This window comes from Neoarius graeffei, chromosome 25, assembly GCF_027579695.1.
Source record: "Neoarius graeffei isolate fNeoGra1 chromosome 25, fNeoGra1.pri, whole genome shotgun sequence".
Classification (NCBI taxonomy): Eukaryota; Metazoa; Chordata; class Actinopteri; order Siluriformes; family Ariidae; genus Neoarius; species Neoarius graeffei.
The window spans coordinates 35,061,420-35,086,300 of record NC_083593.1 but is presented as its reverse complement, the minus strand read 5'-3'; the positions used below and the strand labels follow the sequence as shown (position 1 = coordinate 35,086,300).

At 39.6% G+C, this 24,881-nt stretch overlaps 1 protein-coding gene across 1 annotated transcript in view; it reads right to left on the bottom strand.

Moving 5' to 3' along the window:
• mtus2a (microtubule associated tumor suppressor candidate 2a) overlaps positions 1 to 24,881 on the bottom strand; it is a 99,423-nt gene that overhangs the window by 7,835 nt on the left and 66,707 nt on the right. The window contains exons 6-13 of the mRNA XM_060909543.1: positions 17,641 to 17,930; positions 9,374 to 9,440; positions 7,333 to 7,547; positions 6,054 to 6,159; positions 5,866 to 5,939; positions 5,588 to 5,686; positions 5,392 to 5,511; positions 3,747 to 3,847 (exon numbers count right to left, since the gene is read on the bottom strand). Coding sequence (XP_060765526.1) covers positions 3,747 to 3,847; positions 5,392 to 5,511; positions 5,588 to 5,686; positions 5,866 to 5,939; positions 6,054 to 6,159; positions 7,333 to 7,547; positions 9,374 to 9,440; positions 17,641 to 17,930 — 1,072 coding nt within the window. The remainder of the gene's footprint in view (positions 1 to 3,746; positions 3,848 to 5,391; positions 5,512 to 5,587; positions 5,687 to 5,865; positions 5,940 to 6,053; positions 6,160 to 7,332; positions 7,548 to 9,373; positions 9,441 to 17,640; positions 17,931 to 24,881) is intronic.

Here is a 24,881-nt window from a genome sequence, read left to right as displayed (position 1 = left end):
AACCTCCTGTCCTTTTCCATTTAGGTGGTCCCCAACAGGATTTGTCTACCTAGGAATACATGTCACACCTGAATTCAACAGAATGTATAAAACAAATTTTGTTCCATTACTTAAGCACATTAGATTGGATTTGGAGAGATGGAATTCCCTCCCTATTTCTTGGCTTGGCCGTGTGGCTCTTTTAAAAATGAATATCCTCCCCAGGCTGCTTTATCCAATTCAGATGGTTCCAGTTATTTTTCCACATAAAACCATAAAAAGTTTGAATAGCTGGTTCAGCTCCTTCATATGGGCTAGGAAGAAACCCCGCATTAGGCTAGCAACACTTTGCTTTCCATCCCTAGAGGGTGGTCTTGACCTCCCCGATATTCGAAAATACCAACTGAGTGCACACCTCCGCTTCATTACAGACTGGGTCCACAAGGACCCCACATCCCTGTGGTTAGACATAGAAGGCTCCATGTCCAAGCTACCTCTAGTTAACCTATTATTTACACTACCGTTCAAAAGTTTGGGGTCACCCAGACAATTTTGTGTTTTCCATGAAAAGTCACACTTTTATTTACCACCATAAGTTGTAAAATGAATAGAAAATATAGTCAAGACATTTTTCTGGCCATTTTGAGCATTTAATCGACCCCACAAATGTGATGCTCCAGAAACTCAATCTGCTCAAAGGAAGGTCAGTTTTATAGCTTCTCTAAAGAGCTCAACTGTTTTCAGCTGTGCTAACATGATTGTACAAGGGTTTTCTAATCATCCATTAGCCTTCTGAGGCAATGAGCACACACATTGTACCATTAGAACACTGGAGTGATAGTTGCTGGAAATGGGCCTCTATACGCCTATGTAGATATTGCACCAAAAACCAGACATTTAGTAGAATTTAGCTAGAATAGTCATTTACCACATTAGCAATGTATAGAGTGTATTTCTGATTAGTTTAAAGGAACAGTCCACCGTATTTCCATAATGAAATATGCTCTTATCTGAATTGAGACGAGCTGCTCCGTACCTGTCCGAGCTTTGCGCGACCTCCCAGTCAGTCAGACGCAGTCAGATGCGCTGTCACTCCTGTTAGCAATGTAGCTAGGCTCAGTATGGCCAACGGTATTTTTTGGGGCTGTAGTTAGATGCAACCAAACTCTTCCGCGTTTTTCCTGTTTACATAGGTTTATATGACCAGTGACATGAAACAAGTTCAGTTACACAAATTGAAACGTAGCAATTTTCTATGCTATGGAAAGTCCGCACTATAATGACAGGCGTACTAACACCTTCTGCGCACTTCGGCAGCGCATTGATACGGAGCTCAGATATCAATGCGCTGCCGAAGCGCGCAGAAGGTGTTAGTACGCCTGTCATTATAGTGCGGACTTTCCATAGCATAGAAAATTGCTACGTTTCAATTTGTGTAACTGAACTTGTTTCATGTCACTGGTCATATAAACCTATGTAAACAGGAAAAACGCGGAAGAGTTTGGTTGCATCTAACTACAGCCCCAAAAAATACCGTTGGCCATACTGAGCCTAGCTACATTGCTAACAGGAGTGACAGCGCGTCTGACTGCGTCTGACTGACTGGGAGGTCGCGCAAAGCTCGGATAGGTACGGAGCAGCTCGTCTCAATTCAGATAAGAGCATATTTCATTATGGAAATACGGTGGACTGTTCCTTTAAAGTGATTTTCATTGAAAAGAACAGTGCTTTTCTTTCAAAAATAAGGAAATTTCAAAGTGACCCCAAACTTTTGAACGGTAGTGTATAAGAGAGCCAAAATCTTTAATGAATATATGCCCAAATCCTATTACGGTTTGTACTGTTAAGACATAGCAAATTGTTAGAAAATTAGAGGGTAAAAGTAAATTTACATCCATGTTCACGCCAATACTGTATGTGACAACTCTGATTTTTTGCCAGGGACATTAGATCCTGCTTTTCAGTTTTGGGCCAGTAAAGGGCTTTCCAGGTTATGTGATTTGATGGACGGACCTACTTTGATGTCCTTCAGTCAGTTGTCTGAGAAATATGGTATTCATAAACGGGAGTTTTTTCGTTACCTACAAATAAGGGACTTCATAAAAAAAGATACCACAATTCTCTCTAACCAAAGCATTTCATGCATAGAACGGTATCTTTTCTCACTACGAATAGGCCATTCCATAGGTTTCTTCTATGGACTGCTGAAAGAGTACAGTACTGCAGGCACATTGCATTAAAGGAAACATGGGAACGGGAACTGAATCAAGAGATTTCAGATGACAAATGGGACGAGGCATGGGAAAATGTGAGAACCTTGAATATTTATAACAGGGTCAAAGCAATGCAGCTGAAAATTTTACACAGAGTTCATATATCTCCATCCCAACGACACAAATTTAATGCTGATCTTTCTCCTTTATGCCCTAAATGCAAAGTAGAGATAGGCAGTCTAACTCATTGCTTATGGTCCTGCAGGAAAATACAAAAGTTCTGGCACATGGTGGGGCAGGAGATAAGTAAGATTTTATCTAAGAATTTGTTATGTGAGCCACTGTACATGTTGCTTGGGATATCAAATGGCTTAATTGTTGATAAATATGGGAAGAAATTGTACAACATGTTAACTTTGTGCTAGAAAATGTATCCTTTTAAACTGGATAACAGATAAAGCTCCCTCTAAAACACAATGGCATAATGTTATAATAGAATATACACTATATTGCCAAAAGTATTTGCTCACCTGCCTTGACTCACATATGAGCTTAAGTGACATCCCATTCCTAATCCATAGGGTTCAATATGACGTCGGTCCACCCTTTGCAGCTAGAACAGCTTCAACTCTTCTGGGAAGGCTGTCCACAAGGTTTAGGAGTGGAGTGTGTTTATGGGAATTTTTGACCATTCTTCCAGAAGCGCATTTGTGAGGTCACACACCGATGTTGGACAAGAAGGCCTGGCTCTCAGTCTCCGCTCTAATTCATCCCAAAGGTGTTCTATCGGGTTGAGGTCAGGACTCTGTGCAGGCCAGTCAAGTTCATCCACACCAGACTCTGTCATCCATGTCTTTATGGACCTTGCTTTGTGCACTGGTGCACAGTCATGTTGGAAGAGGAAGGGGCCAGCTCCAAACTGTAAAAACAGTCTGCATGCCTAGGTGCTTGATTTTATACACCTGTGGCCATGGAAGTGATTGGAACACCTGATTCCGATAATTTGGATGGGTGAGCAAATACTTTTGGCAATATAGTGTATATCCCTTGACTACTTGACATGTATGCTGCATGATAAGGATGACATCTTTCATAGAATATGGGAGCCTTTTATGTTATACATTGGGCTGAATATTTCAACCATATTTACATGAGGATTTACACAGGACGTGTGGGGTGTTTAACTACCCGTCATTTATCTTTGTATCTATATAATTTTTAGATCATCTGTCGGTTTTCTTTTTTCTCTCTCTCTTTTGTGTCTGTGAGCCGAGTTGTAGTCTAGCTTAGTGTGCTTTCTTATTTTTGTGTGTGGTTGTTTGTTTTTCTCTGTGTGTTGTTAAAGAAATTAATAAACATATTGTTAAAATTTTTTTTTCAATTTTATAGAAGGACTTCTAATTTTTGTTTAAAATAATGCTCTTTTGAATGACAGGCAACAGCTCAGTATAATTTTTCTTATAATAGCAGTTTTTGTTAGTGTACTCAGACATATGAAGCTTATATTTTCGTTATTTAATGAACTGTTAATGAAGTCTTAAAGGTGAGGATTACCTGGACAGAGCAGCATTGCGGTCGATGCGGGCCTTCAGGTCCTCGTTCTGCTGTTGTAGAACCTGCACCTTCTCCTCCAGATATATGTTCTTTTGGGCCTGCTCAAATGATCAGGTAACCACAGGGCTTCCCATTAAATTCTCATACACTTCATATATATCCACTGTTTCACAGAGCTATTTTGTTAGAGAATGTGGGTCTTATATGTGCCATCATAACCTTCTAATGTTTATATACACACACCGATCAGCCATAACATTATGGCCACTGACAGAAGTGAATAACATTGATTATCTTATTACAGTGGCACCTGTCAAGGGGTGGGATATATTAGGCAGCAAGAGAACCGTCAGTTCTTGAAGTTGATGTGTTGGAAGCAGGAAAAATGGGCAAGCGTAAGGATCTGAGCGACTTTGACAAGGGCCAAATTGTGATGGCGAGATGACTGGGTCTGAGCATCTCCAAAATGGCACATCTTGTGGGGTGTTCCTGGTATGCAGTAATTATTACGTACCAAAAGTGGTCCAAGCAAGGACAACCAGTGAACCACAGGGTCATGGGTGGCCAAGGTTCATTGATTTGCATGAGGCACGAAGGCTAGCCCATGTGATCCAATCCCACAGAGGAGCTACTGTAATAATAATAATAGTAATAATAATCAGTTCAGTTTATCTAGCGCCTTTCTCACACCCAAGGTTGCTTTACAATTAGGGAAAAAAAAGTCCACCAAAAGAGGGTCAGGATGTCATTCCAATGGCGTAGCTATCACAGTCTCACCAAAATGCGCACGAAGATAAATCCCACACCGCTTGCACAGCTGCTGCGATGCCGCTGGGCAACATCGCTCAGAACACCATGCCATGGATCTACAAAGTGAGCACAGAAGCATCACCACAGAGTGCTGGTGTGTCCCAAACCACCCAGACAGCCACCGTGACGCCACCGGATAACATCGCCCGGAACACCGCACCAAGCACAGAAGCACCACTGCACAGAGTGCTGGACAACCCCAATGCCAAAAGAGCAATGAGCTCACCACAGTCCACAGCAAAGAGCACAGGCATCACCCACGGCAAACCAAGGCCTGGAGGGAACCAACGCCCAAAACTAGGTCCAGAGCTATGCCACAACCAGCGGACAAAACACTCAAACAAAAAACAAACATCAAACTGCACAAACACAAAAAAGAACAACTAAAGGAAAAAAATTTAAAATTAAAAAATAAAAATACAAAGCTGTGGTGAGAAGTGGCAGCTAGAATGTGCATGGCATACTCCCAACCGGAAACAGAAAACCTTCTACTACAAAAAGTTAACGCTGGCTAAAACAGAAAGGTGTCAGCATTAACTTTTTCAGCAGTTTGTGCTCTTCTGCGGGATTGCACCATATAAGCTAGCCTTTGTGCCCCATGTGAATCAATGAGCCTTCGGCACCCATGGCCCTGTCACCAGTTCACCAGGTGTCCTTCCTTAGACCACTTTTAGTAGGTCCTAACCACTGCATATTGGGATTCACTTCACCTGTCGGTCATCATAATGTTATGGCTGATTGGCGAATATCCTCACAGTATTAAATAAGCACCTAGCCTCCAGAATAGATCATAAAAAGTACCAATATACTCTAGAAACTTTCTTTTAGTGCTTACCACTTTTTCCAGGTGGCAGATTTTCCTCTCCTGGTCATGTATCTGCTGGTTCTTCATCTCCAGAACTTCCTTCAGGCTCTTCAGGTCTTGCTCAATGTACTGATATGGGGCAAGAGCATCCTAAAGCACAGAGATAAACCCATTATAAATCCAGGAAATCATAAAATATCTTTGAGTGTGTGTGAATACATTATACCAATATCTGCTCATCTGCACTTTTCCTCAGTGCCTCTTCAAAGCGTTTGGCTTTGTCTTGTAAGGCTCGGTTCTGAAAAGTCAGCATGTCAACCTGATCCTAAAACACACACACACAAACACACACACAGACACACATCATTCTAAACACCTGAAATGGTTTACTTTAAATCTGTCACGCCTTAATGCCATGTCACAATATTAAATAATATGAGATTTAGGTCAGAACCCTCAAACCTGTCAGGTAACTGCAGGTGAAGGTTAACCCTCAAACTTTACCTGAAGGGAAAGTTTATACTTTTCAAAATCATTCTCTAAAGTAGCTTTCTGTTTTTCATGGGCTTTCCTCAGGTCTGAAATCAGGACACAATACAAGCAAGACATAAGTACAATGGGGCCATGGCATTCTGTTTACAGCAAGAGATATAAGACCAAACATATAAATTAATCAAAATATGAACACACACCTCTCATGGTCCTAGCATGTTCCTCCTGCAGACTTGCCATGGTCATGTTGTGCATGGTTCTCAGGTCTTCCAAAGCTGACTCATGTTGAGCTGTTAACTCTTCAATCTACAAATAAAAAAGAAAGTATTTTAGACTTGAAATGATATTCCTGTTGTTTTTAATTGCAGGAAGTTTGTTTTATACCACACATTGCATCATTGTGTCTTTTCTTTTTTATATATATATATATATATATATATATATATATATATATATATATATATATATATATATATACACAGTATGTGATGTACATTTTCCAGTTCTATTCTTAGCTAGTCTATTCTTACTCTTTCCTTTGGGAGATGGCAAAAAAAAAAAACAGGATCAGCATATAAAGTCAAAACCTTTTGCTGGAGAACTGCTTAGAACTGCATACCTGTCGAAAAGCCAACTGTCTTTATGTTATCTTAAGGTCAAAATGTCTCATTATAGCAAGTGCTTTTAAAATAATTGATTTCATATTACAGAGATTACATTTAGGTCTTTTTGACCTGAGGCAAAGAAGTATTAATGAGACAGAGATTGTGACTAAAGTCACAGTAATTTGCGCTAGCTGTTACAAACCGGGACGTCTGGTCACCGCACCCTATAGATCTGGAACAGTAAGAGACAGAGAATGACGCTTAGTGAGGAAATGTTGCACCCTGCCGCCCTGAACAAAATTTAAAAAAAAAAGATTGAAAAAATTATGAAAATTGACAGTTATCAGTGATTGAAAAAAATCCAGTTTTTCATGGATCATTCCAGTTTGGTGATCCGGATCACCACCAAAAGTCATAGCGAAGTAATTCAACCCAAAGGTATTCTTCATGTGAAATTTGGTGATGATTGGTTGAAAACAGGAAGAAATAGCATCCTAAAAAAACATTAGGAGAATAATAATAATTAGAAGAATAAGAATAATAAAGTAGAAAGATCCTGAGTGAGAGTAATAATTTGCGCCAGCGCTGCTAGTGCAAATTAAAAATGATGAGTGTATGTTGTACATTCTGTTCAATTCTTATATTCATGTATATCATGTATAGCAATCAAGGAGGATCTGCTGATTAAACAGAGGTTCCTATTTCCATAAATATAGTGTGCATTGCTACTAATTACGATGAACAAAATATCATATGACAATTGCACTGCTATAAACCCAATAAAAGATGGGACTGTTGCTGCTAAGCAGTGAACAGAATAAGAGAGTTAAACAAATGTCCTGGTGGTAGGCTAAAGCAGATCACAAACACACACCTGCTCCTGTTGCTGGGTTCGCAGTTCCTCTACATGTGACTGGTGCTCAGCTCTCAGGTGGTCTGTATCGAAGGCGTGCCGTGTTCTGAGCTCTTCCTCCAGAGTAGCAAGCTCAGCCTCCTGCTGCTCCTGGAGCTCTTTCAGCTGCAGCTCGAAACTCTGCTCCAGCGCAGCCTTTTCCTGTTGTAGCAGCTTCCATCGTGCAGCGGTGCAGGCTGGCCACGAGGGAGAAAGTGCGTAGACTCAGCACACACACACACACATTATATATATACGATATACATATATATATATATATATATATATATATATATATATATATATATATATATATATATATATATCCACATTCACTGGATATGAGCAATCGTGTGCTCTGATGGTCTACTCTACCACTAGGCTATCAGTGCGGCATGGTGGTGTAGTGGTTAGCACTGTTGCCTCACAGTAAGAAGGTTCTGGGTTCAAGCCCATTGGCCGACGGGGGCCTTTCTGTATGGAGTTTGTATGTTCTCCCTGTGTCTGCATGGGTTTCCTCAGGGTGATCTGGTTTTCCCTACAGTCCAAAGACATGTGGTTAGGTTAACATGGGGCGGCCATGGACTAAAGTGCCTTTGGGCAATGCGCCTAAGCCCCAACTGCTCCCTGGGTGCTGTAGCATGGCTGCCCACTGATCTGGGTATGTGTGTGCTCATTGCTCACTTGTGTGTGTGCATGCGTGTGTTCACTGCATCAGATGGGTTAAATGCAGAGGAGGAATTTGAGTGTGCATGTGACAAATAAAGTCTTCTTCTTCTTTTTCTTCTCATATACCGTGAGTAGAGAAAAACAAAATGGTGGAGCGCATCCTGTTCCACACTCCAGCCCAGTCGGTGGCAGTTATGCACCTTTAACTTGGTTTGCCAACCACCAAAAAACCCTAAAGAAGAAAAATAAGAAACTGGCGGAGCGTGTTGCTGAACCAATCGAGGACGAAATAAAAACTCTACTCGAAAACAAAATCCCAAAAATTACCAAAAAAGCAAAATAAATAAATAAATGGAATGAAAGTATTTGATGGTAATAACTTACCTTTTTTATTTTTCAAGAATTATTATTATTATAGCATTTTTCACAAATTGCTCCTGTCATTCTGCCGGTTTGTTTACATTCTAAGCGGAAATGATTTTGTCTTATGTTTTGTATAAAGTTTTTATTTATTGAATTTGCAAAAAATAAAAATAAAAATGCTCTGTTTCTCAAAATCCAGTGAACGTGGATAGAATAAAACAGTTATTCCACTCAATCTCATTGTACATGAGCTGATGGCCAAGTTGCTATAAATCATGTATGACTTGATTTCGTGGAATAACTGTTAAATATATACACTAAAAAACTACTGTATGTTTCATGAATCAGACCAAAGAGTGTAAATGAAACAGTGTTTTCCTCATGAGCTGCCTTCAGGTAAATAATTTACATAAACGCATGTGACTGGCTACAGCAGAGGATCTGCTACAGAAGCATGTCGTAGTTTAAAAAACTGGAGTTGCTGTTCAGTTAGTTTTTCTCCATTTTGATCAGTTCTGCTAGAGTGTATTTTGAGTGCTCAAGTTGATCAGCTACAATACTTCGCTGGGTCTGCAACCAGACTGCAGTCCACCAGTTAATGGCCCCTGGCCTATGATAGCACACAAACCTCATCTCTTCAGGCGTTCATAAGAATTCAAACAAAGTAAGAATGCCAAATTATTATATTCAATTTCATTCAAATAAACTAAAAAAAGAAAGAAATACAAATGCTACTATTAACCATAACCTTTGCATCTTATCATACAACTTGAATCATGAGAATTGTTACAAAGCGTCAAGACACAATTCACAGATGTAGGAAAAATACGAGAGCCTACAGTCTGGGAAAGAAATGTATTATTATTGTCGTAAGTGAATGCCCAAAGGAAGAGACAAAGTTTTAAACTCAGAAATGGTTAGAAGTGAGGAAATACATATGAGTGTGGATATTTTATGCTCACACAACCTGAAAGACATATACAGAACTTACCCACTTCCTCCTGAATCTGGATGAGCTCCAGAGACAACTCCTTCGCTTTCTGCTCAGCATTTTCACTCTGAAATACACACAAACACATGGTTGTCCATCCCCTCATCCAGAGTGATTCACCTACTTACTTTCCAGCTGATTATTGCAGAGTCCTGATCTGCATAATGACAGCATGGCACTGAGCCATATCTAAAGTTTATACCATTATATGCTACATATGTATATGATATGAACTATACTACATTACATCCTACTGCTGTCGTATGGCTATATAAATACTCATCAGACGCTCTACAAAGCTTTTGTTGTGTGTTTAAAAATTTCTGTTCATTCTTTCTTCATATTTAGTTTTCAAACTAAACATGCACCATCACTGACAAGAGGAAAGTTTAACTGCAAAGAAAAAACAAAACATGTTTACTCCACATAAAAGACAAATTACCCCTTCTCATCATGTATAAGCGAATATCCATTCATTAACTCTATACCAATATGAGGAAGAAAGCACATACAACCCCAATTCCAAAAAAGTTGGGACAAAGTACAAATTGTAAATAAAAACGGAATGCAATGATGTGGAAGTTTCAAAATTCCATATTTTATTCAGAATAGAACATAGATGACATATCAAATGTTTAAACTGAGAAAATGTATCATTTAAAGAGAAAAATTAGGTGATTTTAAATTTCATGACAACAACACATCTCAAAAAAGTTGGGACAAGGCCATGTTTACCACTGTGAGACATCCCCTTTTCTCTTTACAACAGTCTGTAAACATCTGGGGACTGAGGAGACAAGTTGCTCAAGTTTAGGGATAGGAATGTTAACCCATTCTTGTCTAATGTAGGATTCTAGTTGCTCAACTGTCTTAGGTCTTTTTTGTCGTATCTTCCGTTTTATGATGCGCCAAATGTTTTCTATGGGTGAAAGATCTGGACTGCAGGCTGGCCTGTTCAGTACCCGGACCCTTCTTCTATGCAGCCATGATGCTGTAATTGATGCAGTATGTGGTTTGGCATTGTCGTGTTGGAAAATGCAAGGTCTTCCCTGAAAGAGACGTCGTCTGGATGGGAGCATATGTTGCTCTAGAACCTGGATATACCTTTCAGCATTGATGGTGTCTTTCCTGATGTGTAAGCTGCCCATGCCACACGCACTAATGTAACCCCATACCATCAGAGATGCAGGCTTCTGAACTGAGCGATGATAACAACTTGGGTCGTCCTTCTCCTCTTTAGTCCGAATGACACGGCGTCCCTGATTTCCATAAAGAACTTCAAATTTTGATTCATCTGACCACAGAACAGTTTTCCACTTTGCCACAGTCCATTTTAAATGAGCCTTGGCCCAGAGAAGACGTCTGCGCTTCTGGATCGTGTTTAGATACGGCTTCTTCTTTGAACTATAGAGTTTTAGCTGGCAACGGCGGATGGCACGGTGAATTGTGTTCACAGATAATGTTCTCTGGAAATATTCCTGAGCCCATTTTGTGATTTCCAATACAGAAGCATGCCTGTATGTGATGCAGTGCCATCTAAGGGCCCGAAGATCACGGGCACCCAGGATGGTTTTCCGGCCTTGACCCTTACGCACAGAGGTTCTTCCAGATTCTCTGAATCTTTTGATGATATTATGCACTGTAGATGATGATATGTTCAAACTCTTTGCAATTTTACACTGTCGAACTCCTTTCTGATATTGCTCCACTATTTGTCGGCGCAGAATTAGGGGGATTGGTGATCCTCTTCCCATCTTTACTTCTGAGAGCCGCTGCCACTCCAAGATGCTCTTTTTATACCCAGTCATGTTAATGACCTATTGCCAATTGACCTAATGAGTTGCAATTTGGTCCTCCGGCTGTTCCTTTTTTGTGCCTTTAACTTTTCAAGCCTCTTATTGCCCCTGTCCCAACTTTTTAGAGATGTGTTGCTGTCATGAAATTTCAAATGAGCCAATATTTGGCATGAAATTTCAAAATGTCTCACTTTCGGCATTTGATATGTTGTCTATGTTCTATTGTGAATACAATATCAGTTTTTGAGATTTGTAAATTATTGCATTCCGTTTTTATTTACAATTTGTACTTTGTCCCAACTTTTTTGGAATCGGGGTTGTACATAATAGAACTAAGTACAAGGGTTTATTTCTAATCTCATTTTTTAGTCTCATTTGAATCGTCTTATATCACATTTGAATTGTCTTATATTGTCTTATATAACAATAATACTTATAGGCATATATTTTTATTGCATATTATAATGCTTTCTGGTGAATTTGAAGTATACACTGTTGAGTGGGAGTGCATAACTGCATAGATATGCTTGTGTGTGTGTGTGTGTGTGTGTGTGTGTGTGTGTGTGTGTGTGTGTGTACAGGCATGTCTGCCATCTTGATCCATACAGAACCTAACAAGTATAAAATGAACTGTTTCATTATAAAGGCACATATCTCAAGAGATTTGAGGGTTGTTGTTTTTTTTTTAAATCTAACACACCAAATACAGTCCATGAAGGTCTTAATAATTATCTGATGACCTGAATCAGATATGTTGTGCCTCTCCAGGAGTGAGATCTGACACATTTGGGGTAAACAACACAAAGAGCTGTGGAAGAACTAGATTATTCAAACTGCACTGTCCTTTCTGAACACCAGAGGGCACTGTTTAAAAGCCAGCCCATGTGGGTTCTGTCTAATGCTCAAAGTCTAATTAAATTATTTTTTAAAATTGAATATCATATCAGCTAGGGGAAGGAAGTTTTTAATTCATGTTACAGCATAAGATACTGTTGTGGAGTAATTTCAACAAATAATAATTTGACTTAAATTTGAGTGCAGTCTGACCTGAGCATGATACTTGAAAATTTTGGAGTGGAGAAAAGAAACTCCAGTTTTTTTTTTTAAAGTGACACAGGTCTCTTTAAACACAGGTATTAAAAAGATGAATAGTACCCTGCGGCGCTAGAATAACCCCTAGGTACTTGAATCACACGCTGTATTACCCGCTACCTCATGCCTGTGAAGGAGAATGAGCTGGAAAAACACCTCATGCTAATGTTTACACTTGGGTACAGTAAGGTGACCAGATTTCTGAGAAGAAAACTGGAGACATTTTCGGTTCAGCAGTGAAAATGCCATTAAAACAGCTAATGTTTTCATCTTTGTAATAAGGGGGACATTTCCATTTTTCACGTATTTTGATCATGCATTTCATAAAAAGTGGGATTTTCCTTACTGAGTGCACTGTAGGCCGATTCTGCAACTGCTTTAGGCAGATCCAGGAAAATGGGGGTGGGGGGGGGGGGGGGACGACGACGACTTTCAAAACCCTTTTATTCGTCACTGAAAATGATATTGTCAGAGTTGCAGGTATATGTGTAGAACCTAATTACAACTGATATATGGTAATATTTATGAAAGTTGCATTGTCATATAATGCATTACCACATGACACACTACAATGTAGTACACGGACCACAAAACACCTTATATATTAATAAATTATTACTGTTTTAGCAACTGCAATCTGAGCTCCAGCTCAGGACATTCAATGTACATATAAGACAGACAGTGAATATACCCAGGTAAACTGAGGGAATGTCATTGGCCACTTAAGACAGAGCTTAATACCAAGATAACTATAAACAAAGACTGCAGGAGTTGCATGTCTATAATACAAACTCAGTAACTGCAGTCTGAGCTCCTGAGTCTAATCGACTGAGATAATGATACAATGATTGTGTGAGCTGCATGTGAACAAGTCCTATAATCAGTTTAGTTCCCAAGACTCAGGGGATTTCAAGCAGATTTTCTTCAGAGCCGTAGCAAAAATCAACGTCTCTCACAGACCTATCCAGCTGCTCTCATAAAAATCAAAGTGAGGCTCACCCCCCAAACGGCACGTGTACCATGTACATACGCAGGGTATAGTGAGTACAGGGATACCCTATTAATGAATACAAGCAGTAGCTGGACAGGTGACGTGTGTGTACGCAGTAAGCCTGCTGCAGCGTCTTATCATTTTGGCTTGAGAACATGCATGTTAAATGATACCATAAACATAAAAGGATGGTGCACAGCCTTTACATGTAGTCTATAGTGCAGTCCGGGAATACAGTATGTTATTATGTCGATGCATGAAGTTCCTGCGCCCTGTTAAAATCCAACAGGACTCACCCAGCTTGCTTTTCACTGCATTCGTGTCACAAGCCAAAAAACCTAAGCTAGGACCTACTATTAAATATAAATTTATACCATAAACTCTTCAGCTCAATCCCACATAATGATTTTTTTTTAACCTTATTAATTCAATTTAAAAAATGGCGGGCATACCTCAGTACCTGCAATACTAAAACTATTTTTTTATGCCACCCCCCTTAAATCCGTGCCAGTGTTCTAAAACAGGGGTTCTCAACCTTTTCTACTTTAAGGCCCACCTATCCATACTTGTAACGAGTTGGGGCCCATAAAAAGATCCCCAATTATTTTGGCTCATCTATTCCATTAGAATCTAATAATCTATTGTAAAGTGTATTAATGGGATGCAGCATCACTCCCTGTTACAGATGGGAACCCAGGAATTAAATTAATGCAATAAAAAGAATTTTTTTAATTGTAGGCATTGTATTTAAAACTGTATGAATGTTCCAGAAGCCAACATAAAACCATGCATGCAGGGCATTCTCAGTCAAAAGGGATTAATGATCCAAAAGTGGAGTCTGGTCCATTAACACAAGAACTCATTGCCATGTTTGCGTACAGCAAACAAGCAAGTTATTAAAATCAAGAAGTCCACTCAAAAGAAGTGGATATAGAAACCACTCAATGGGATAGATCCTTACACACTAACAAAGAAGGATTTTTCCTATAAAAGAAAATTTTACTAGCTACATTTGACATTAGTAGAATAAATTTTGATCCTATTGTAGCTGTAACTAAATACAAAGACAAATGCATACTGTTAATTAACTTATTGTGAAGATAATTAACAGATAATCAACAGATTTTAATTTTTTTAAGATTGTGTATATTTTTAGTTTTTTATATTTGTAATTATTTGTATCTGTACACGACCCCACCAGCTCTGTTGATTAATTTATCTTGTTTAAATAAAGTTATTCATTCATTCATTCATTATGAGTTGGAAAATTTTCCATCCGTTGAGTTCCTCGACATCTCAAACTACCTGGTGCTGCAGACATCGTTCTATGCAGACACACAGATGAAAACCTGGAAGAGCATGGAGGAGTACAACTTTTTATATGTGGCTGGGTTAAAAATTTGGGGATCAGGACACTACAAGATAAATCCTGTGTCGTTTTTGCCCGGGTAAGGAGGAATTTCTGGGCTTTTTGTACGCATCTTTGCGATAGTTGCTAGGATACTACAAGTTTTGGTATTGACTGTAAACAAACTACAGTCACTCGATTCTCAGTCCTCCCTGCTCTTCTCTTCCAGGTAAACCATGCAGGCATCACAGATAATTTACCCACAACCGTATTTTGTGTGCGTGCGCGCGCGCGGGTTAAATGCAAAGAAGTAATGTGACAAAAATAAAGGCTTGTTTTTCTTAATTTACCCACAAATTTATTTATTCCATTTGAAACGTGTACGGCAAGCCAGCTACCAGATTTGGGACACTAAGGCCCTGTCCACACGGCAACGGATTCAGGTGACTCCGATACAATTGCTTATCGTTTAGGCCTGGCGTCCACACGGCACCAGCGTTTTGGGTGCCCAAAACGCAATCTTTTTGAGAACGGGTTCCAGAGTGGAAAGATCTGGCAACGTTGCCGTTGTGAAGTCGTCTGGATGAGTAAAACGGATTTGTTTACGATGACGTCACAACCACATGACTGTGAGTGCTTCACGCCGGGTAGAAGTGTAACGAATATCACCAGGAAAAAGCCTTACAGAGCACTAGTGAGAGTGAAACACGAGCTTGGATATTATTATTATTATTATTATGTTCAGTGTTAGTTCACAGTAGTAATGCAAGAAGCAGAATAGTGACCGTAATAGTGAAGCAAAAACATGCAATTGTACAAACACTGCAGCTCTACAGCAAAATATTCATTTATGAAATGGTCTGATTCTTAACACCAGTAGTGCCAATGAGCTTCTCATTGCAATGCGAGTTGTCAACAAATCCTATAACTTGGTTCATGAAACGCACTTACAAAATATTTTCACTGTGAATATTTATTGTGTAATGGTGCAAAGTGAGAGAGAGAGAGAGAGAGAGAGAGAGTCAATCCCGCCAGCAAAAATAGAGAAAAAAAGAGCGATCTCACCTCTTCAGATGTGGGTTTAAGTCCTACAATACATTCCTCAAAAAGGGCGTAGAGGAGCAAATTAATCATTATTTAATTAGCATTCAATTTATTCCGGACCATTAAAGACACCGCCTTCCGCGTAGAATCATAGGTCATCCTCGCCGCCATTTTGGAGAGGTCAAAGCGGAGAATAAAGATTAGCTGCGTTTAACTGTACCAACAGGTTTGCCATCCAAACGAGATCACATGGGATTACCTTTCACAGGTGAGACTGGAAAAATACTTTTCAGTGTATTTGGTCATTATAATGTAATTTTACAAACAGATTTTCCTGACTTTGTGGCTAATATGCATCCTTACTTCTTCTATTGTTCTGGTGTCTCCGAAGGGACCGTCTTACAGCGCCCCTAGAGGTGTGGCATGTGTATTGCATCGTTTTCAGCAAGCGTTGCGTTGCCATATGGACCTGATATTTTACTGATTGTTGCCCATTTGGACGCGATATATTTTTAAATAACATCTCGTTGCCGTTGTCGTGTGGATGTAGCCTATGACATCCTGAACTATTTAGTATTTGGCTTCAAACTTGAAAAAAATTTGCGGCCCACTAATGGGCCACAGCCCTGTGGTTGAGAAACACTTCTAGAATATCTCTGCTATCAGCCTGAGCCCATCTTAAAGTGATCCACAAAACAATACGTGAGACATCTGCTGAAATCTGGTCAATGTTTTGGTCTGGTTTTTTTTCAGTCTGTTTTTTGCCCCAGGTCTGTTAAAAACAGTTGAAAATGGGGACATTTCCGGGGACAGCTCCAGCTGGGGATAGGCCACCAAAAACGGGGCCTGTCCCCGGAAAACAGATACGTCTGGTCACCCTAGGGTACAGAAACAGCCGAAGTTTATCCTAATTATAATATTATAATGAGCGAAGTCGCAACAAACATGGTGGAACTGGCGGCCTCCAACACAGAAGCGAGTGCTCGAGAGCCTTCAAGCTCACAGGTGCATTTAGATTTGGAATGTTTCAATTCTAAAATGTATAAAAGTTAATGTATAACCTGTTTAAAAGACAGTGTCAGATACTTCCTTAAAATTGTTATTTTTTTTGTCTCGATTTATCTGGATGTTTCATCTGGGCGATCTGCTATGTTTGCTATGGCTCCACGGTCGCGACCTCTGACCTATGAATGACCTCACGTGACTTTTCCAAACTGGCTGCTGAGCGGTTTGTAAACATACTAACATGTGGTTAGGACGGCCCGCATTAGGAAATAAAATGTATTGAAACAAGATGATACATATCAGCTCTGGGGATGGGTATAGGCTCAAATATTTCAGAAAGGGGAGTGGATTAAATGATTCCTGCACCAGCACATCGACCTGTGTCACTTTAAAACATCACCCATCTTCAGTGTATGTTTTCTCTTTCCTATAAATATATACTTAAGAACTCTCTAATCATCAAATGTCCGTAAATCAACACAAGCAATGCTTAATGAAGCAAATGTGCCTTTTAATGTACAGCTAACTATTACATGGCTGAATACAAGGCAGACAAAATGACCTGCTGTGACAAGTAATACTTTTTCATCTATTTAAGTGTCAGGAATCTTTATCCAAATGCCTAACACTGCACTGTTGTAACGATTGTACAATTTGTAACAACATGTACCCTATAAGGGTGGCATGGTGGTGCAGTGGTTAGCACTGTCACCTCACAGCAAGAAGGTTCTGGGTTTGAACCTTGTTGCCAACTGGGGCCTTTCTGTGTGGAGTTTGCATATTCTCCTTGTGCCTGTGTCGGTTTGCTCTGGTTTTCTCCAACAGTCCAAAGACATGTGGATTAGGTTAACTGGCTACTCTAAATTGCCCGTGAGTGTAAATGCTTGTTCTATAACCTATAAGCGAAAGATAACCTGTTTAACATCATTTTCTTTGAGATCCTGTGTTATTTAAATGAGTATATTTACATGCTGAATTCTGCTATCAATACCTTCATACAGAAGTGTTGGCTGCAGATGACTAAGACATCCAGACTCAGCACGGTTTTCTTCAGCTCAGCCCGGAGAGCCAGCAGCTGTCCGTTCTGCTCCTTGCATTGAGCCTGCAGCCGCAGCACCTCTTCGTCTCGCTTCTCCTGCTCCTCTCGCTCTTTTTCCTTCCTCTGTGCCTCTTCTTTTTTCTTTTCGGAGCCTGGGGAAATGCTGCGTCCTGTAACTGGCACACCCGAGCCCCCAGGAACTCCAGGGACCCGTGCTGCTGCTGCCCTCTGTCTCTGCAGGACTGGAGAGAGGAGACCATTTTCATGCAGAAGTTAAAGTACTGTAGGTGTCACAGCTCAAACTGTGTTTCTCTCTGAGGACCTGATGAGTTCAGATTAACATGCTTGTCTTTATTTGTTTGTTTAATATGAGCAATAAATAGGCCTCTTGTTCTGGAGAAAAAAAAAACTAATTAAAAAAGCTCCATGGACGCAGCACGTGGACACTTTTCCTTTCTGCATGTCATAGGAAACGGCCACAGGGTTCTCCTTCAGCAGAGAATATACACACCCCTATAGTGACACACTGCATGTGTGTGTGCAGCCTACTGCCCTAAATGCTACACCACATGTCACAAAGTGCTTTTAATTCTCATTTTACTTTGCATTTTGTGGCTGTGGTTTTAATCTTGACACCCAAACTTGAGATTTCTGTCTGTTCAACCACTGGACAGCAGGCAGCAAGAAATCCATCTTAACAGCTTTAACCAAAATTCAAAAATCCATTTCTGTCATACTGACTGATAAACATGCTTATACATTAACCTCCATGCACAGGCTACAGGAACATAAATCAGAGTGATATAAGTGCTGCGAGATGGCTCATGTTCTTAATCTCTAATGCGCACACACCCACATCCAACAAAGTGTTCACACACACACATTATATATAATACACGCCACTAGAATGGTTTCCCCGACAGTCATGGAGTCATCTCTATGACAACAGAAGAAAAGTCTTGGAGTCTTAGTAATAAAGCAGGTCTAACAGAAGGGTAGAAAAAGTTTCTCACAACTCAGAGGTGACGATATGACAGAAGCTTTTAAGTAAAGAGATGCCACTCTTATGGAGAGAGAGAGAGAGAGAGAGAGAGAGAGAGAGAGAATCTATAGGTTCATCTGTAGGTCAGTTTACTATATGTCTCCTCACAGATTTATACACTATTTTATTAAGTCTAGAAAACCCAGAATGTATGATATCCTTGACTTGCAAGTGACATCAAAGCAAAATAGAAACCTAGATGTCGGCCATGTTGGTGGATATACAAATGCGGGGTCAAGCGACATTACATACAAAACATAGTAATGCATGCGCAACTCTCTTTGTTTTTCCACTGCTTTAAGCATTCTTTTATCTACGCCATATCTTTATGCTGTATGTGGTTGTGGTCACAACAGTACTCGTGACCATGGCACGTTCCGATTTTTTAGAATTCCGTCCGTGATTCGGAAAGAGGGCGAGGAAACTCTGAGGTTTAGTACGGAGAGGAGACAAGCACGGCTGAACAACATCAGCAGGGCTGATCTAACAGAGGCTAAAACCAAAACAGCTCGTGTTTGCAGTAATCATTTTATCTCGGGTGAGATTCAAAAGCTTTCTCAATAATATCATGGTAGAATTTTATTTTGTGTTGCTAGAATCTTGCTATGAGCGTTCTCTTGGCGTGGTTCAGTCGGTCATTGTTATAATTTTATAATTATAAAATTACCATATGTTATAATTTTAGAGTGGTTGACCTGAAATAAATTGAAATGTGATTTATGAGTTATAAAGCTAGAGAATTGTCAAAATTTCACACTTCGTCTGTTGTTTACATATAGAAGTAAACTAAATGCAAAAGAAGCCCTAACTTACCCTTGTAGGTACAACTGCTTTGTCATCGTTGACTGGTTTAATTAATAAGGTATTTACCCATCCAGAGACAAAGAAGTCATAGGCTTCCATGGATTTATAAGCCTTAATTTGAGATTTGTCGACCCACGAAGTCTGCCAAACCAGATAGAACGTGATATCTGGGGACTCGATGATCAGTAGAAGCATCTTGTCCGCAGAAAAATCTGCTTTTTCAATAATATGGGTCAAAACCCACACATATCTATCTTCTCTTTGTACTGAATCATCACTCGACTGTTCAAATTGTGGTAATACTGAGAAAATTCAGCATTGTTTAGAGACACACTTCCAGTGACTGCCATCCTAGTTGCTTTGTATATCCACCATCATGGCGGATGCTCATGACGTAGCACATTTTGATCAGGTGGTTGCAAGCCATCTATATATATCAGAGGACAGACCATGAGTTTTGAGTAGCCCCATGGAAAGCTGACACTTCGACCCTGAAAATGTCAAATTTCAAAGAGCAGGACTCCTCTGAAACCTCAAATGTGTAACGTACAGCATTGGAGAAGCTATGGCCGAATGGTTAGAGAAGCAGCTTTGGGACCAAAAGGTCACTGGTTTGATTCCCTGGACCAGCAGGAATGGCTGAAGTGCCCTTAAGCAAGGCACCTAACCCCCAACTGCTCCCCAGGCTGCTCTGGGTATGCTGTATGTCACTCTGGATAAGATGCCATTAATGTAATGTATACCAGGAATCCCTCCTAAATGGGGCTCCATCTTGCTAGCATATGGCACTTGCGCAAGTTCATTTTGAATTGTCACATTTGCATAATGAAGGGAACCTATCTGTCTGGAAAACAGAAAAGAAATTGAAAAGAGGAGGAAATAATTAGGAATTACATTCTTATTCTTCTCTTCTTCTTATCATTATTGCAGAAAACATTTTGTCTTGATAGCTTTTGTCATTTTGTTGTCAAAATGTCTTCATAATTTGGTATTTTACAGCATGTACAGACCATGCGGAATGATGCAATCACTTTCAGACAGTTATCTTATAGTTGGTTTATCATACTGAAGCATAATATAAACATAGAGTCCCAGTCAAAAGTTTGGACATCCCTACTCAGTCATAGGTTTTTCTGTATTTTGACAGTTTTCTACATTGTAGAATAATACTGAAGACATCAAAACTATGAAATAACACCAGTGTTGTTTTTGGCAGCCATTTTTGACTTAGTCTTAGTTTTTTGGACGAAATGCTTATTAGTTTTAGTCACATTTTAGTCAATTCCATCCTTGATAGTTTTGGTCTAGTTTTAGTCGACAAAAACTAAAAGGGTTTTAGTCCAGTTTTAGTCATTCATTTTAGTCAAAAAAATAATTACTTTAAAACATTAAATTCGGCCAATACAGAGATAGGAAACTGTAATCGAGGTTGACAGGTTGTGCATAACATACTCTCAAAACAGTGTCTCAAAACAAACTTGTTTCACTTGAACGTAAAAAGTATGTCAAATATTTGGGTTTAATAATCGATGACAATCTTTCTTGGAAGCCTCATATTGATTTTATTTGCAACAAAATAAGCAAGGTTGTAGGCCTTTTGGCCAAGCTTAGACATTTTATTCCACTACATACTATATCGCTCTCTGATTCAACCTTATTTAACATATGGTCTTAGTTCTTGGGGACAGTTTTGTAAAACTCATAAATAAAGTATTAATCCTACAAAAACGAGCTTTAAGATTAATCCATTTTGTTGATAATAGAGAAAGTGCCCTTCCATTGTTTTCCAAAACCAATATTTTACCAGTAAATCATCTTTTCTATGAATGTATTTCTAAATTAATGTATGACATTGTTAATCAAAGTGCACCCTCAAACATTTGTAAATTATTTTCTTCTATTTCTAGTATCCATTCTTATAACACTAGGTCATCTTACTCCAAGAACTTATATACTCAGTATTCTCATACAAATCTACAAAAGAACTCATTTTCCCGTGTTGGTGTTAGGGTATGGAACCAGATTCCAACTTCTATAAGATCTTCATCTAAATTGTCGTTCAAGAAAAAAGTCAGACACCACCTTTTTTCTGATTTAAGTAGATATGGATATGATGTTGACATCTCCAAACTCTTTCTTTCTACATAACTTTATTTCTATATATAATTAAGAGCTATATTTATTTATTTATTTATTTATCTTAGTTTTAACTTGAAATATTATTTAATACCATGCATGAATTATTATTATCAGTATGACAAGTATACCTCTTTCTCTCTATATATATTTTTTCAATATTATTGAATGATATATCACTGTACCTTTATATCGAATAACAAGTATTGTCTCCTCTTTTTCTTTTTGTTACCATCTTATCTCATCTCATTATCTCTAGCCGCTTTATCCTTCTACAGGGTCGCAGGCAAGCTGGAGCCTATCCCAGCTGACTACGGGCGAAAGGCAGGGTACACCCTGGACAAGTCGCCAGGTCATCACAGGGCTGACACATAGACACAGACAACCATTCACACTCACATTCACACCTATGGTCAATTTAGAGTCACCAGTTAACCTAACCTGCATGTCTTTGGACTGTGGGGGAAACCGGAGCACCCGGAGGAAACCCACGCGGACACGGGGAGAACATGCAAACTCCGCACAGAAAGGCCCTCGCCGGCCACGGGGCTCGAACCCAGACCTTCTTGCTGTGAGGCGACAGTGCTAACCACTACACCACCGTGCCGCCTTTTTCATACATATTTAAGTATTATATTAATTCATATAAAATATATTTTTCTTTGTAAACATGAGTCTGCTTTGATTAGTAGTGTACTATTTGCAGACTCGTGTAGTCTATTATATGTTTATATGTAATTGAAATAAAAGATTGATTGATTGATTGATTGATTGATTGATTGATTGATTGATTGATTGATTGATTGATTGATTGATTGATATGTGTATGCGCTCTACATAAACGCTGTCTAGTGCGCATGCTCTTTACATAAACACTGTCTAGTGCAGACATCCCAAGTCTCCCGGAAGTTCCGGGAGTCTCCCGCATATTGATAGTGGCTTCCTGAGGCCCGCAAATTGGATAATATCTCCCAGAATCTAGAGCAAAAGCGTGCACGCAAAACATTAATGTCTGCATCGCGCATATGACGGAGTGCGCGAGGGAGAGTGAGAGAGAGTCTGCGTGTGTGCCTGTTCATGTAGCGCATGCTAGACAAAGAGCATCCTGATTGGTTTACAGACATCCAAACTCATTTCAGGGAGGTGTCGTGACACCCCCCCGCTGATGGGAAAAAAGTCACGCATCACAACACCTTCCTGAAATGAGTTTGGATGTCTGTAAACCAATCAGGATGCTCTTTGTCTAGCATGCGCTACATGAACAGGCACACACGCAGTCTCTCGCTCTCCCTCGCGCACTCCATCATATGCGCGATGCAGACATTAATGTTTTGCGTGCATGCTCTTGCTCGCACACGCACTGTTGCACGCACCGTTGGAGGAAACGCCATGCATTTTGATAGTCCTATAGCCAACCCACTAACATTTTCGTCTCATCTTGTCAACGAAAACAACACATACGTCTCGTCATATTTTCGTGATCAAAGAGTTACGTTTAGCTCATCACTGTCTCGTTTTAGTCATGAAAAAAAGGTGCGTTAACAAAATCATTTCGTCATCATCGTTAACGAAAACAACACTGAATAACACATGGAACATATATGGAATTATGTGGTAAACAAAAAAGTGCTAACAAAATAAAATGTTTCATATTTTAGATTCTTCAAAGTACCCAGTGTTTACCTTGACACTTTGTACACTATTGGCATTATCTTAACCAGCTTCATGAGGTAGTCACCTGGAATGCTTTTCAATTAACAGGTGCCTCGTCAAAAGTTAATTAGTGCAATTTCTTGCCTTCTTAATGTATTTACAATCATCAAACAATAAATAGTAAATAAAAATACAGTAAATAGCCCTATTCCACAACTGAAGTTAGACATGTCAGGAACCGCTCAACTAAGTAAAGAGAAACGACATCCATCATTACTTGAAGACATGAATTGTCTTTTAATTAATAAAAATAAAGAGAAAACATTGAATTAGAAGGTGTGTCCAAACTTTTCACTGGTAATATACAGTGGTGCTTGAAAGTTTGTGAACCCTTTAGAATTTTCTATATTTCTGCATAAATATGACCTAAAACATCATTAGATTTTCACACAAGTCCAAAAAGTAGATAAAGAGAACCTAGTTAAACAAATGAGACAAAAATATTATACTTGGTTATTTATTTATTGAGGAAAATTATCCAATATTACATATCTGTCAGTGGCAAAAATATGTGAACCTCTAGGATTAGCAGTTAATTTGAAGGTGAAGTTAAAGTCAGGTGTTTTCAGTCAATGGGAAGACAATCAGGTGTGAGTGGGCACCCTGTTTTATTTAAAGAACAGGGATCTATCAAAGTCTGATCTTCACAACACGTTTGTAGAAGTGTATCATGGCACAAACAATGGAGATTTCTGAGGACCTCAGAAAAAAACGTTGTTGATGCTCATCAGGCTGGAGAAGGTTACAAAACCATACGTTGCTGTCAGTCAGACAGACTGTGTACAAATGGAGGAAATATAAAACCATTGTTACCCTCCCCAGGAGTGGTTGACCAACAAAGATCACTCCAAGAACAAGGTGTGTAATAGTCGGCAAGGTCACAAAGGACCCCAGGGTAACTTCTAAGCAACTGAAGGCCTCTCTCACATTGGCTAATGTTAATGTTCATGAGTCCACCATCAGGAGAACACTGAACAACAATGGTGTGCATGGCAGGGTTGCAAGGAGAAAGCCACTGCTCTCCAAAAAGAACATTGCTTCTTGTCTGCAGTTTGCTAAAGATCATGTGGACAAGCCAGAAGGCTATTGGAAAAATGTTTTGTGGACGGATGAGACCAAAATAGAACTTTTTGGTTTAAATGAGAAGCGTTATGCTTGGAGAAAGGAAAATACTGCATTCCAGCATATGAACCTTATCCCATCTGTGAAACATGGTGGTGGTAGTATCATGGTTTGGCCCTGTTTTGCTGCATGTGGGCCAGGACAGCTTGCCATCATTGATGGAACAATGAATTCTTAATTATACCAGCAAATTCTAAAGGAAAATGTCAGGACATCTGTCCATGAAGGCGGCACGGTGGTGTAGTGGTTAGCGCTGTCGCCTCACAGCAAGAAGGTCCTGGGTTTGAGCCCCGGGGCCGGCGAGGGCCTTTCTGTGCAGAGTTTGCATGTTCTCCCCGTGTCCGCGTGGGTTTCCTCCGGGTGCTCCGGTTTCCCC